The sequence below is a fragment of the Sinocyclocheilus rhinocerous genome, unplaced genomic scaffold (assembly GCF_001515625.1).
Source record: "Sinocyclocheilus rhinocerous isolate Xijiao unplaced genomic scaffold, SAMN03320098_v1.1 scaffold2666, whole genome shotgun sequence".
Classification (NCBI taxonomy): Eukaryota; Metazoa; Chordata; class Actinopteri; order Cypriniformes; family Cyprinidae; genus Sinocyclocheilus; species Sinocyclocheilus rhinocerous.
The window spans coordinates 475,907-490,431 of record NW_015641019.1 but is presented as its reverse complement, the minus strand read 5'-3'; the positions used below and the strand labels follow the sequence as shown (position 1 = coordinate 490,431).

General features: G+C 35.9%; 1 protein-coding gene across 1 annotated transcript in view; it reads right to left on the bottom strand.

Moving 5' to 3' along the window:
- Positions 1–596: 596 nt before the first annotated feature.
- The window catches only part of LOC107753908 (mitogen-activated protein kinase kinase kinase MLT-like), a 17,713-nt gene continuing 3,784 nt past the window's right edge, over positions 597–14,525 (bottom strand). The window contains exons 2-12 of the mRNA XM_016570180.1: positions 11,839–11,922; positions 11,650–11,795; positions 9,592–9,693; positions 9,431–9,496; positions 9,319–9,347; positions 9,091–9,228; positions 8,493–8,579; positions 6,555–6,629; positions 5,646–5,752; positions 4,310–4,451; positions 597–1,424 (exon numbers count right to left, since the gene is read on the bottom strand). Of these exons, the coding sequence (XP_016425666.1) occupies positions 1,077–1,424; positions 4,310–4,451; positions 5,646–5,752; positions 6,555–6,629; positions 8,493–8,579; positions 9,091–9,228; positions 9,319–9,347; positions 9,431–9,496; positions 9,592–9,693; positions 11,650–11,795; positions 11,839–11,922 (1,324 nt within the window). The 3' untranslated portion in view covers positions 597–1,076. The remainder of the gene's footprint in view (positions 1,425–4,309; positions 4,452–5,645; positions 5,753–6,554; positions 6,630–8,492; positions 8,580–9,090; positions 9,229–9,318; positions 9,348–9,430; positions 9,497–9,591; positions 9,694–11,649; positions 11,796–11,838; positions 11,923–14,525) is intronic.

The window sequence follows — 14,525 nt, the reverse complement described above, 5'->3', positions numbered from 1 at the left end:
AGAGCTAAACATCACTCATGGATACACAACATACAACTGTGTGCTACCAGACCAAGCAATGCTTATACAATATATAAGAATTCTAACTTTTAGAACTAGCAGACAAGTATCCCTTTTTGTAAGCCTGTAACTTTTTAACGCATATGAGCCCTCGGGTGTGCAGGATGACTTAAAATATTCAAATGAATATATTAATAATACAATTAATATTACAAATAAAATAAAAAAACTTTAAAAATCTACTTGAAGTTGTTTAAAAAAAATAGACTTAACCTCTAAAAAAGTAAAGTATAAGCGATGCAGAACAACTTTAGTGCTGAAAATTAATACTTGGGGTTAGAGGTTTGTTCAAATCCATAAACCTAAGTTTGAGCAATAGTAATAGTCTTGCCTTAGCAAACCTAATGAATTAAGTGGTTTTAGGATAAAACTAAAGACATAATTCAATGATGGAAGCTTTGAAAGCACTCTAGTGAGTGAATTATATTTTGTTCAACATATATTTTTTAAAACAAATATTGGAAATGTTCCCTTGCAGTTTGACCCATTTCACACAAGTTGTTCAGTATTTCCTTTATTTTATAAAAACTTCAGGGCTTTACAAAAACACAGCTTCAGAAATCCCATTAAATCTCACATCACACTTTATAAATACTGTAAATGTGTCTCACAGGGGAAATCTTAGTATGATCTGGTGTCTCACTCAGAGAAGGCAGAGGTAAATCCCTTCTACCAATGGTAAATCCTGCCATTTATGGGCATTTATGCAGTACCCTGTATTGCTTGCCTTGCTATTTATCAAAGGTTATTTATACTGGTTAGCCGGTATATTCAGAACAGCAGCCCTACTGCTAACAGGGTAGCGTAATATTCTGCTCTGGATCAAGTAATGCATGTTTTTTTGCACTGAAACATACCACACATGGGTGCAACAATCTTTTAAAATATTCAGATCAATCGTTACAGTTTAAACTATAAATTCCTGATTTTGCTAGCTCTGACTCTCGACATTTGACCTTGCTTGGACCGGCTCTGACACCGTCTAACCCCGCCCTATCGTACCGTGCTGCTCTCCACTAATCGCTGTCGTCGTCAGACCAGCCAAAGTCGTCCATGGTGATGGCCATGTTCAGTTTGCGTCCCTCACGAACGCTGCAGGATTTGGAGGAATTCTTCTTTGCTTGCATGTTCAACTGCATCCCTGATTGGCTGACGAGGTTACCACTGGGAATGTTCATATCCAGGTCAAAGACGCCCCCGAACCCCAGCATGAGCTTCTGTAGGCTGGCCTGGCCCAGATCCCCGTTACTGCAGGTTGATGAAATCTGACAGCTGACCTCCGAGCTTTTGCTCTCCTCCATATGAGCCTCATAGAAGGACTCCGCACTGATAGTGGCTGCCACGGGGGAAATATGTGAAAACAGCTGCGGAAAGAACAAAGTCAATTGAAAGTTTGTAGATAGTCATTTGAATTAGAGGTGGAAATGTACATTCACACTTACAGTGCATTTACGTCAAATGGAAACTACAGCATTCCTATTCCTGTGATTTTCTAAGATTTTTAAAAATACTTTGGCACTTAAAGCCTTAATGTATAATGCATTATAAAGGTACTACAAGTTTCACAATTTGAGTTGAATTACTGAAATAAATGAACTTTTCCACAACATTCTAATTTATTGAGATGCACCTGTATGTTATAATGCATTGTATATTTTCATAAATAATTGTAACGTTAGTTCAAATTAAAATGCATTTTAAGTATATATTTAAGTGTTACCAATATTTTTATAGAGATACAAAGAAAACTTTTTTTAAATGTTCTTTTTTATTAATTATATTGACTATAGAAATCCCCTTAACTTTCCTTAACTTTTAAACATGACCTTTTAAGATTTTAATTACTTCTTGAATAATCTTGAAATTTCATGGTGATGGCCATCCTTGTGAAAAAGAAGTGTGCTTAATTGCATTTAATGTGCATTTGTAGTGTACTTTAAAAAAAGTTGCAGATAATATAATATTAATGAAATAAAGGCCTCAGTGTAATTAATGAGTACACTTTCATTAGTTTCTTAACATTCCTAAGTACACTTTTAAAAATGAGTGCACTAAGTGCACTTTGTAATAATGTCAAATCAAAACTTATACTTTAAAGTGCATTTTAAATCATTAGGTTTAATAATTTTTGCCATGCTTTAATGAAGAGACTTATTTTGATGTGTTGACTAACATACAAAAGCACAAGTACTTTATTATATTTTAACTGTAGTGTAGTGTGGTATTCAATATTACATTTAAAGTTAATATACTGTATGTAATACTAAAGTATGCTAAAGTATACTTCTTTCTCACACTTCTTCCTCACGAGGCCATGTTACTGTGTACACTGTATTATTGCAGATTTTCTCTATGCAAATGTACTCAGATGACCTTCTATACCTGCCAAAATTTGCACGACACAATTAAGGCACACTACCAGAAATGTTGCACACAATGCAAAGGCTTGTTTTAGTCCAAACTTTGTTGAAGTTTCACTACTCCTTTGAGCGACTTCCTACTTTATCAGAGTGCTGCAGGTCACATGAAAACATGACAATGTCAGCATTCTACAACTTAAAAAAAAACTCATATAAAACTCTTGATTAACATCACTTAATTATTCTTAAAATTTCATAAATATATGAATAAATTAGGAATAACAGGCGTGTAAAATGGACCTTCCCAAAAACTCTCCTTCGGATTCACAAACCTCAGATTTGATAGTTAAACGCGTGTATGTTAATGAGCCCCTCCACTGCGGACAGCAAGCCAAATATGTTTAACCTCAATATCTTAAAGTTTACCTAGCTATTTTGGAAAACAAACTCGTAAAATATGATTATACTACATATAGAGCTATCAAAATGCAGAGTCTAAAGGAAAACGAAACATTTGGATGATTTACACATCATTTACACATGGTTGGGAGCAGGCGTAAATTTTTTGTGTACCATCTAACATTTTGAAAATATGAAAATTTTCATTAATCCGAAAATTTACGTAAATCCAATGGCTTTACGAATGATTTACACACACACACACACACACACACACACACACTCATACTCATACTCATACTCACAGACACACACGTTTACTTAGCTATCTAAATGGGGACATTCCATAGGCGTAATGGAACTAGAACTGTACAAACTGTATATTCTATCACTCTACACCAACCCTACACCTAAACCTACCCCTCACAGGAAACTTTCTGCATTTTTACAATAAAAAAAAGAATACTTTTTTAATACCAGTTTTTCCAAATGAGTACGTCCCAAAGGGAGGTTTTTGAAGATTTTGTCAGGTTTTGCTCACTTTTGGGTACAAATTTGTCCCCAAAATATGGTTAAGTAGGTACACACACACACACACACAAAATCATTCTGCTCATGTTTCATGAATGAGGCCCATAGTGTATACTTCCTTCTTTCTCCTACAGTATCTCAGCTTCACATGCATAGACAACTATAAGTAAGCCATTCATAGGTGGATTTCCAGCAGAAAGTAGAAACACAGTGACACTATCAAAACATCTAGAACAGCTCAACACAGCAATTTTAGCTCAATCAGAGTTTGGGGTGAGACTGTTTGTCTGTTTTGTCTGTCCAATTTCAGACAAGGCGAGTTTGAGAATACACTTTATAGTTATTATATAACAATTGATCCCACTAGTGGTGCAAAAATGACACACTCCATAAAGGTGAACGGTTCACTAGTGGTATCAAACCGAACTGTAATACAATTAGGGATGTAACGGTATGAAAATTTCATATCACGGGTATAGTGACCAAAGTTATCACGATTATCAATATTATCACGGTTTTGTTCAAATTAGATGAAAACGTTCAAAAAGAACTGATACACACACTGAAAACATTTCAATAAGTTTTATATTTGAAAATCAACAAACAACAAATACAATTAGCAGCTATATGCACTTTTTTAGCATAAAAATTAAATTAACATTAACATGATCAGACTGATGCTGGCTGGACAGGATTTACCGCGAGTTTTCAAAAGCGCGATAATCAAACATGGTTTTGATGATAATTAAATTTTAAACAGTAATACTAACCGTCAGGGCATTTTATCGTGATTTATCATGAAACCGGTAATCGTTCCATCCCTAAATACAATAATGGTAATAATGAGGATTCTCGCCCTTCTAGATTGTAATACTATATACTATGTAGTACACAGTATGCAGAAGTGTGGTTGCAAAATGAGGAGTTATGTTTTTTAGCACAGAATGATGAGGACTCCCAGGAGTGCAGGATCTGGATCTTTCCATAAGTCTGTTTTCCCACTCTGTCAGTCGTCTTTCTCTTTCTGCCAGCTCCTGCTCCTTACAGCTTAACTCCATCTCCAACTGCTTTAAGCGTTCCAGCGTCTCCTCAATCTCACACCTTACAGGAGAAGACACAGGAAGTTTGATTAACACACTGTATCATTTATCACCAAACCGAAATGCACCTTTGACCTAAAAAAAAAACAAACCCAGCTGTATGCAATTCCTATCTGTGCCAGTAGGTGGTACTGTATGCTAAACAATACAACCTCCCACACGAAGCCTTTCCTTTGGCTATTTATAAACAGGTATGTGAAGGAAGGCCAGAATGCCCCCCTCCGCCCTCAAAAGCCATATCAGCCCCTGCCAAAATCTCTCCACACACACTCTCAAAACTTCCCCTTCTGCTAGAATTGATTTCTCTACCACTCTCATGAGGAGCGTTTCCAGAATGTCTCACCCTTCCTCTTCCTCCCCCTTCTGCTCCTCACTCTTTTTCCATTCCTCTCAGTTCATTTCTGACATATCTCTCTTCATGCACTGCAGCTCTGCTGAAGTCAAGCATTCACTGTGTTTGTTTCGGCTATTTGTGTTTTTGCTTTTACAACTCGTACCTCTGTGAGTTGTAACCTAGTCTACTTTTTTACTTAAATTATTATACTATAGTTCCTCAAAAACTTGATACTCACAAAAGTTTAAAAGCAAGTTTAAAGTTTAATACAAGTTAAACTTCACAGAAAATAATTTGGATAATTTCACAATTATGCCAGTAAATTTATATGTTGTAATTTCATATGGCTAAAAAGTTAAGTAGTCAGAGACAGCTAATAAAATGTAGACAAATTTACCTTGAATAACAAACATTTTTTTAAAGTATTTTGAAAAGCGTCATATTTAAACTCTCATGTGTGTCCATTACATTAACATCCAGGTGTACTTTAACGCACACGTATGTTTTGCTAGTTTTGATGAATCAACAGATAAACAGAAATAATGATTTGTAGTAATTTCCGCATTATTCATGGATCTTACATACAGTTACTTCCCGTTTCATATTTTGGTTTTTAACTTATGCTTTACGTGTTTTTAATTCTTATAAGTTGTATGAAACTGGCTACTGATTATATGTTTCCAAAGTATACACTTTTTACAATTAGGTTATGTGTCCATATGAATCACACTTGTCATTTGCACAGATTAATACAAATACGTTGGCAAATTTTTGTTCGAAGAGCTTGCTTATAACCTTAGTTTTTTTTTTTCAATTTAACACTTCAGAACACTTAAAAAAAAGGTTCTGGACTGTACGTACCTCCACTCTGCTTTGTTATGTAAGAAGGAGTTGCATTGGTCGGGCAGTTTGCTGTCATTTCTCATGGTCTCTAGGGTGCTCAGGATCTGTTTGAACTGTGGCCTTTCCTGGAGATGAAAGTTTTATTATGTTTATTATGGCTATTCTTCAGCACAATGTAATCCACCAACTAAATCAAAGTTTGAGTTCAAGCATTCATTAAAATGATAAAAACCTCATCATTTTTGGTTCCTTTCTCATTTAGCTCTTAAAATGTTAGGTCATAAACCTTTACACACATACCTATTCACTATAAAATGAAATTTGAGAACTCATGAAAAATTCACTCGGAGGTCAGTAAGAATAAATGGCACAATTGTTTTTTTGCTATTAAAGGCAGGGTATGTGATTTTTCAAAAACACTTTAGAATTGCTTTGTTTCACAGAACTAATCGTTGCCTGGGTTGCCTACGTATATGTGGGGCGGAGCTATCAAAATAGGGGCAAGACCCTTTTGGGGTAGGGGCGTGTTTGTTTTGGTGATTTCAAATATCAACATTGGCTATCAGAAATCACTTACTCTGCCTTTAAACTGTTCACATTGAATTTGATTATGAATCACCATTCTCTAAAAAAAAAAATACACTAATTCTCCACTTGCTGAAAAAAAGAGAACAATCTAGAATGATTCTTGCAGTTATTTCGGACTCACTGTGAAGATGTTCACAAACATGCATAGTTTCATTTTAAAATCTTGACTTGTAAAGCCCTAAGATTTCATTTGAACGAACAGCTGCTTGTGATGTTCCTTCATTTGCAAGTCTCTTTGAATAAAAGCATCTGCCGAATGACTACATGTAAACAGTTATTACGATTCCAGTGATCCTGAGCATCATATGAGCTGAATTTCGGCTCTATCCCACCATGTACCTTGGGCTCTGCAATCCAGCAGCATCTCATCAGGTCTGCAAAGCTAGCGGGGCAGCTGCTGGGAATGGTCGGCCTCTGGAACACATAACCCACACAAACACCACAGACACAAGCACACGCATTAGAATCCATTTCAAAAACCCATTATAGCAACCATTACATAAAATTCTAATTTTAGCACATGTCCGGTTTAAGCTCTCAAAAGCAACTGCTGCAAAGCGTTCCTCTGGGCTAAGTTTACATCACAACTCAAATGGAGCGTATATCTCCATTTTCAAAGAGTCTGATATATAATAACCAGTATATAAGGATTAACAAAGAGCTTTTACATGGCCGCTGTTTACACTGCTAAGTGATAAAAATGAGTTCTCACTCAAGATAATGGAACTTTAAGAGCATGTGAGGAGAGATGCTGTAATGGAGACTTGTCGAATCCCATTTGATAAGCCACACATGTAGGAATCTAATACTGTCCAAGTGGCTCGTCCAATAGCAATAGCTGCACAGTATTGGATCTGACAAACAGCACTGGCACACCACATAATCATGAGCCCACGAGAAAATGGAAACTGCTCCTTCCCACTGGGAATTTAACATAAACCAAAATATATTTTCATCCATCTTTTGACCTCTCCCACTCCCCCTCGCCAACATTTTCTCTTATAAGTCTGTAACTCTGTCTCAGGCTGGGATGTTTATCTAAAAAGGTTTCCTGACTACCCCCCTACAGCACTAAAACCACTGTGGTCTAATCTGATCTCCACCTGATGGCTTCTCTGCAGACGCATAAAGAGAACTACAATATATCTTAACTCTCCGTAATGTGTGCTAGTGCTCAATAAAAGTTGCAGAGGTATGTATTGAAGCCTCTGGATCAGCCCGCTATAAATAACCAACTAAAGCAAGCAATGGAATCCATTATCATACTGTTCCATTCCATCCCACAGAAAGAACAAGAAATGTAACTGCTCCAGAACATTATGATTAGGTGCGATCCATGCAAAGTCTGTTCCAAAAGTTAATAAAAGTTAAAATACTTTCTTTACTTTCTCCAGTTCTGAATGTGGCAACTGGGCATAACTCATGGGTTTTGTTCAGAATACATGTAATGCACATGTAAACAAATATGTGAATCAGATTGCAAAGCTTAGGGTTCATATAAACAGGACTTTCAGAATCTGAAATCCGATTAGATTCAGTCAAACTGAAGAAAACGAGTGCATGTAATCATAGCTAGTGAGAGAATTAGTGATTCTATATGTACCACAAATTAATTCAGTACTTAAAAGTATTGCTTAAAATTTCAATCTAATTCAGGTTCGCTATTTTGTATGATATTTATGTGTGGTATGTATTTTTATGCTTATTAGAGTATTGCGTCATTAGCTTAGCAACATGCTGACAATAAACTCTAGTGAACTTTCTGTACTGAAAGTACTGGAAGCTCCTGACACCAAGACACCAAGACGAATTCCTTGTGTGTGTAAACACACTTGGCAATAAAGCAATAAAGCTCTTTCTGAAATCCATTGTTTGCTAAACTATTTGCTGCTTATGTACAATTATGTCACTCAGGATCACACACCGGATGGATCTAACACTCTCATTCGTAGCTGAAAGTATGATAAAATCCACTAAAATGTGATAAATGAAAACGCATATGAGTTTTATTGGCACAGATTCCATGTAGGAAACAGAGGTTAAAACAGAGGATCCAGTCTAGTGAGGATGCAGCTGACTATGTAGGACAGAAGGCAGTTCACTAAGTTTTGGAACAAAGCCAGGAAAAGAGTCCGCCAAAGTTAACTACTACACTACTGACAATGTATACAGACATATACAATGTAACTATACTAACATTACATTCATGTGGTGGTTTTACAGTAATAGCATTCCTCTCTTAAGAACACTGAGGGATTGTGGGATACTGTGTAGTACCTCATGTTTTTCCACCACCAACCAGGCCACCTGCAAACCCTCAAAACCTTTAAATGGCACTTCTCTGGTCAGCATCTCCCACAATACCTGCAAGACAAACCACAAATCAAACAATAAATGTGCATATGTCCTGGCATTGCTCTCTACAACAAATCTGGCATATTCCACAAACAAAAACATATATGGGTTGAACAACACTTGGAATGCAGTTTATGCAGACTGTGTTTGAAATAACAATTAATTCAGACAGTCAAACATACATACACACACACACACACACACACAGCCATGTATACACACACACACACACACATATACAGTATATATACATATATCCTTGCATGAACAATCGTTTAATGCTTTTTAATTACTTTAGACTACTTTTAACCCTAAAATACAATCCTCTGCATTTGCTTTGCTATTTTCCATGGGATACAATAGAAGATATTTAGCGAAATGTCCTGGCTGCTCTTTTCTATACAATGGAAGTGAAACCATAATACTTTCTTATCAGGATTCAAAGGGACAAAGAGATAGAAAAACGTGATCACAGCACATTCATACTACAAATATAAGTCATACAAATATAAGTACTGACCACGCCATATGAGTAAGTGTCACATGTTTCTGAGACGGGCAGACTCTGGATCACTTCAGGGGCCATCCAAGGGAAGGTGCCCACCAGAGACATGTGCGTTGTGTGAGAAACCAACTTAGATGCTCCAAAATCACAGATCTGACACCAACAAAATGCATTACGCAGGGACAGTCAAATTGATATTTTGAGCAGTTTAAATCCTAAGATTTTATTACAAAGGAAACATACCTTTAATACATTGTCTGCAGTTAACACAACTAATGGAGAAAAAAAGAAAATAGTTATTTGTGTATAATCATCATGTTTGCATTTTTTGCTCGTGAAATTGCTCACAGCTCACCATTTCTTGACTTCAGGTCTCTATGAATGACTTTCACAGGGGCCTCGGCATGTAAATAATGTATTCCTACAGAGAAACGAATCACAGAACCAGCCATTATCTCATAAGGAAAATGTGACTGAGCTCATTACATAAACACGTGTATTCATACAGGCACATACCTGTAGCAATATCCATTGCCCAGGTCATTACTTGATCCATATCCATCTCCTCACTGTCAACACTGGACAAATATTCATACAGTGATCCTCTGCTGGCATATTCTACAATACAGACACACAAACCATATACATATCACCACATGTGTCAACTAAATGTTGTGGAGCTGCTATATACTGTAGATGATAGCTAAATTTTTTTGGACCACATATACAGTACTGTTGAAAATTTTGGGGTCTGTAAGATTTTTAAATGTTTTTTAAAAGTCTCTTATGCTCACCCAGGCTGCATTTATTTGATCAAAAATACAGTAAAAACAGTAATGTTGTGAAATATTATTAAAATTAACATTTAATTTAAATTGTTTTCTAATTGCTGTGATGCAAAGCTGAATTTTCAGCATCATTACTGCAGTCTTAAGTGTCACATGATCCTTCAGAATTCATTCTAATATGCTGATTTGGTGCTCCAGAAACATTTTTATTAGTATCAATGTTGAAAACAGATGTGCTGCATGATATCTTTGTGGAAACCATTTTTTTTCATTCTTGGGTGCACAGAAAGAATTGAAATAGAAATCTTTAGTAACATTATAAAAGTCTTTACTATCACTTTTGATTGATTTAACACATCCTTGTCGAATAAAAAGTACTCATTTGTGTGTATTGCTTGTCATTGTAACCAGTTTTACATACAAAGAAGTGGAAAGGAGTGAGAGAGACAAGCTGGACAAGCAAAAAAGCCTGTCTCATGTCGAGATGTCAATCAACACATGAGATCATCTATCACCAACCCTCCAGTGAAGTCAAACACAGCTTAGCACACTCAGGGTTTCCCATTTACACATGCACACATCCACAGACACACAGGGAGCAGATGCTGGCAGCAGGAGTCAGAGGAAGACAGCATGCACAGCCGTTAGATTTACTGAATACCCAGCTGACAAAGCCACTGAAAGACATGCTCTCGAGAAACGATTAGGCCACATAAATCTGCTCATAAGCGCATTTACATCCCTGGAGACCAAGATCACAATAGGATGTTTAAAAAATGGCAAGACAACTGTGTAAGCGTGTAAGTGTGCGTCTGTCCTGTTGATGAATTATCCTCACACCCTGATTATCCACAAAGCTTTTTACAGTCACAACAACATGGCAATAGGCAGTAGTGAAATGTTTGGGAGAGGGGTACAAGAGGGGGTATCACAGCAACCCTTAAGAACAAAATAATCACAAAGAAGATCTCTATAATATCTGAGCGATTTCTCTTAGACAGCAATGAGATACACTTTTTTTCATTTCAAAATTACATACTTTTCCAGACTCAAATTTCTAGACTTCTCTGTAGATTTTTCAGACCATATTGATAAATGGTTTTAAAAACCTTCTGACTAAGTATGCTGCAAATCAATTAACAGATCAAAGTTCAATACGCAGCATTTTATTAAAACTACAGGGTTGTTTGATACTCTTTCACACTTGCACATTTTTTTTTTTAACATTTATTTAGAAATTTTTACTTTACTAGTTTAATATTATTAAATATCATTTTAACTATTAAATATAATTTTATAAATATATCTTATATTTTATCAATACATTTATTGAAATCAATTCCACATGATAACATGCACTTACATGATGAAAAGAAACCTAAACACTTTATAACCTGCATTTTTATTGCATAATGAAAATACATGCCTTGAATTCATTCTGTTAAAAACTTTTTTTTTTTGCTCCAAAAGTCATGAAAAACACTCTGCCTGTATGATAACTTGATTTTTTTGAAATTCTTAATGTTATATTTTAGAAAACAAAATAGGGACAGTTATTCCAAATATGGCTTTTTTTCATAATTCAGACTTTTTTCCTCTCAAGAACTGTGAGATATAACCTCAGAATTCCATGCTGCGCAGGAACCCTGGTTTTAGAATGTTAGTTATCTCAACAATAACTCAGAAACATAACTTTTTTTTGTCTTATGAGCATTTAAAGAGAAACTCTGAGCAATAAAACATTCAACTGCTTATGAAACAAAAAGAGACCACATTTTATTATTACCTGTGACGATGCCATAGTTGGGCGCTTCCAGAATGGCTCCGTAGAACTGAATAATATTTTTGTGGCTCAGGACACTCAGAATCTCAGCCTGGATGAGGTGAAGGGAAAAAAAAAAAACAGATGAAGCAGAGGTGAAAGTCACCAGACTGCGGTCAAACACTCAGGCTCAAATGAGTGCTGCATCAATGTCATTCATAGAAGCGGATGTCATCGAAACGGATCTGAACGAAGCTAGCGCTGAGGGACGACATCTCATACTGACATTCACTGTGGCTGTAGAAAGAGAGAGACAAAGCAAATTAATATATATAAACATATTAGGCCAACGAAGTGATCAGTACAATGTGACAAATTAATTATTTTATAATAATAATAATAATAAAAACATAATAAAAATAAAGTTGCAACAAAAATATAAACTCAGAGAGAATAATAATGCTTTCAAACTGAAAAGATGCTTTTAAAGAAAATGAAAATTCTGTCATTTTTTACTCACTCTCATGCTGTCCAAAACCTGTACCAAATTCTTTCTTGTGCTGAACACAAAGGAAGATATTTTGAAGAATACTTCGGTTCAAAAAGTTAGGGTAGGGCGAAAAACTCTGTTTTACCTTTTTTTGTAAAGGGCATTTGACTTTCTTTGCACGTTCGCTTTGTAAACAATGGGTCGGTGCTTTCGCCTACGTCACGCGTGACCTTTCCAACGTGACTACGTAATGTGTGAGATCAGGCTGGTGCAAGATGAGCATTTGTGGTTAAAAAGTATATCAATTTTTATTTTTTTTAGAAAATGACCAATCGTTCTGCTAGATAAGACCCGTACAGTGTAGAGCCCGTTGAAGCTGCAATGAAACTGCAATTTGGTCGTTCAACCCGTTGGGTCCCATTGAAGTCCACTATATGGAGAAAAATCCTGGAATGTTTTCCTCAAAAACCTTAATTTCTTTTCAACTGAAGAAAGAAAGACATGAACTTCTTGGATGATATGGGGGTGAGTAAATTATCAGGAAATTTTAATTTATAAAGGAACTACTCCTTTAACAAATTTTTTCAGTTTGTAATGTCTTTTTTTGCTGATCAGGATTTGTGCTGCCAGAGTTTTCCCCAAATTTTCTTTTTGTTTTGTTTAGTTTTGCTGATACAAACCTGTTGTGTGGGCGGGCCTTATGGGGAAGGGTTCTCATTGGTTAGTGAGTGACAGTTTCTTGACTCCTGTAAAGTAGACTGTGTAGTTGTTCTTTTGTGTTTGTGTGTTTCTTCTCAATTTATATTTTATTTGATTCTTGAATATTTACCTCCAATACTTTGAATCACAACTCTAATGTCACAGCTACAGTGATCAACAAAAGCGTATATAGATTGCTACAGGGCCAACTCGGAAGTTACCGTGACGTCTGGCTCCCTCGACAAAAAGCCAATAAGATGTTTCCACTGGCTTTTGTATCATCGCCAAAAAACAACAACTGATTTTTTTAAAAATTTAAATACAAATTAAATTAATTATAAATATTAGATGAAAAAGTTACACTTAAAAAAACTTAGTTGCCTTGTCATGCTGAACAACTAAAAATACTAAAACCAACACTAAATAAAAATATATTAAAGCTAAATAGAAATATTTATTAAAAAAAAAAAATCATAAAAATGTCAAAAGCACATAACAAAATTACCACTCTTAAAATGACACTGAAAATATAAAAATAAAAAGTAATTAAAAATAGTCAAGCTATAAATGCTATAAACTACACCAGGGACGCAGCATGACTTCAGTGCCACCAATCATTATTTAAACTCTATAAGTTGGAAACTTTTGAATTAGAATAGTTTGCAAGAACCCCTCCATTAGCAGTATTGTGGGACATGTCCGCTGGGACTCAAACTGAATAGCTTCAGCCAGGAAAGCTGCTAAACTCTGGTAAACAGTGGAACAGACTCTGTCAGTGCTGCTGAGCGTGCATTAATAGTGACAGCAACACACACCGCCTGCAAACCCACATTAAGATGCTACATTTTACACTTACAATATATCAAATTTGCTTTAGCCAAAGAGAAATAGATATTTTTGTGGCTCAGGACACTCAGAATCTCAGCCTGGATGAGGTGAAGGGAAAAAAAAAAAACAGATGAAGCAGAGGTGAAAGTCACCAGACTGCGGTCAAACACTCAGGCTCAAATGAGTGCTGCATCAATGTCATAAAACTATTTTTTCATTACAGTATGTCGAGGTCAAATATTACGCTAGAAATGTGTGTGAACACGGAGCCATTAGCAGTATTGTGGGACATGTCCGCTGGGACTCAAACTGAATGGCTTCAGCCAGGAAAGCTGCTAAACTCTGGTAAACAGTGGAACAGACTCTGTCAGTGCTGCTGAGCGTGCATTAATAGTGACAGCAACACACACCGCCTGCAAACCCACATTAAGATGCTACATTTTACACTTACAGTATATCAAATTTGCTTTAGACAAAGAGAAATAGAGAAAGGCGGGGGAGAGATGAAGGGAAAAAGAGATGGTCATGGAAAACTGTACATCCTTACACTCCCCCTCTCTCATGACAATAAACAAGTCTGATGGATGGATGGAATACAGGAAATGATGTAACATTGGCTATGAGTCCAGGTTTCTCAACATTTCGATTATGTACGGAATTTGATTAATAACTCAACGGATACAGAGTATTGTTTGCCAACATGAATAGAGAATATTGGGACGTCCTGCTGATTTGATGTACTGCTTTTAGCGTATACTTTTGCATTGAATGCATATTTACAGTTTCAAAGTGTGCATGAACAGCTGAACACAATTGCATTTAGCACTTCAAGCACACATATATATATATATATATATATATATATATATATATATATATACAT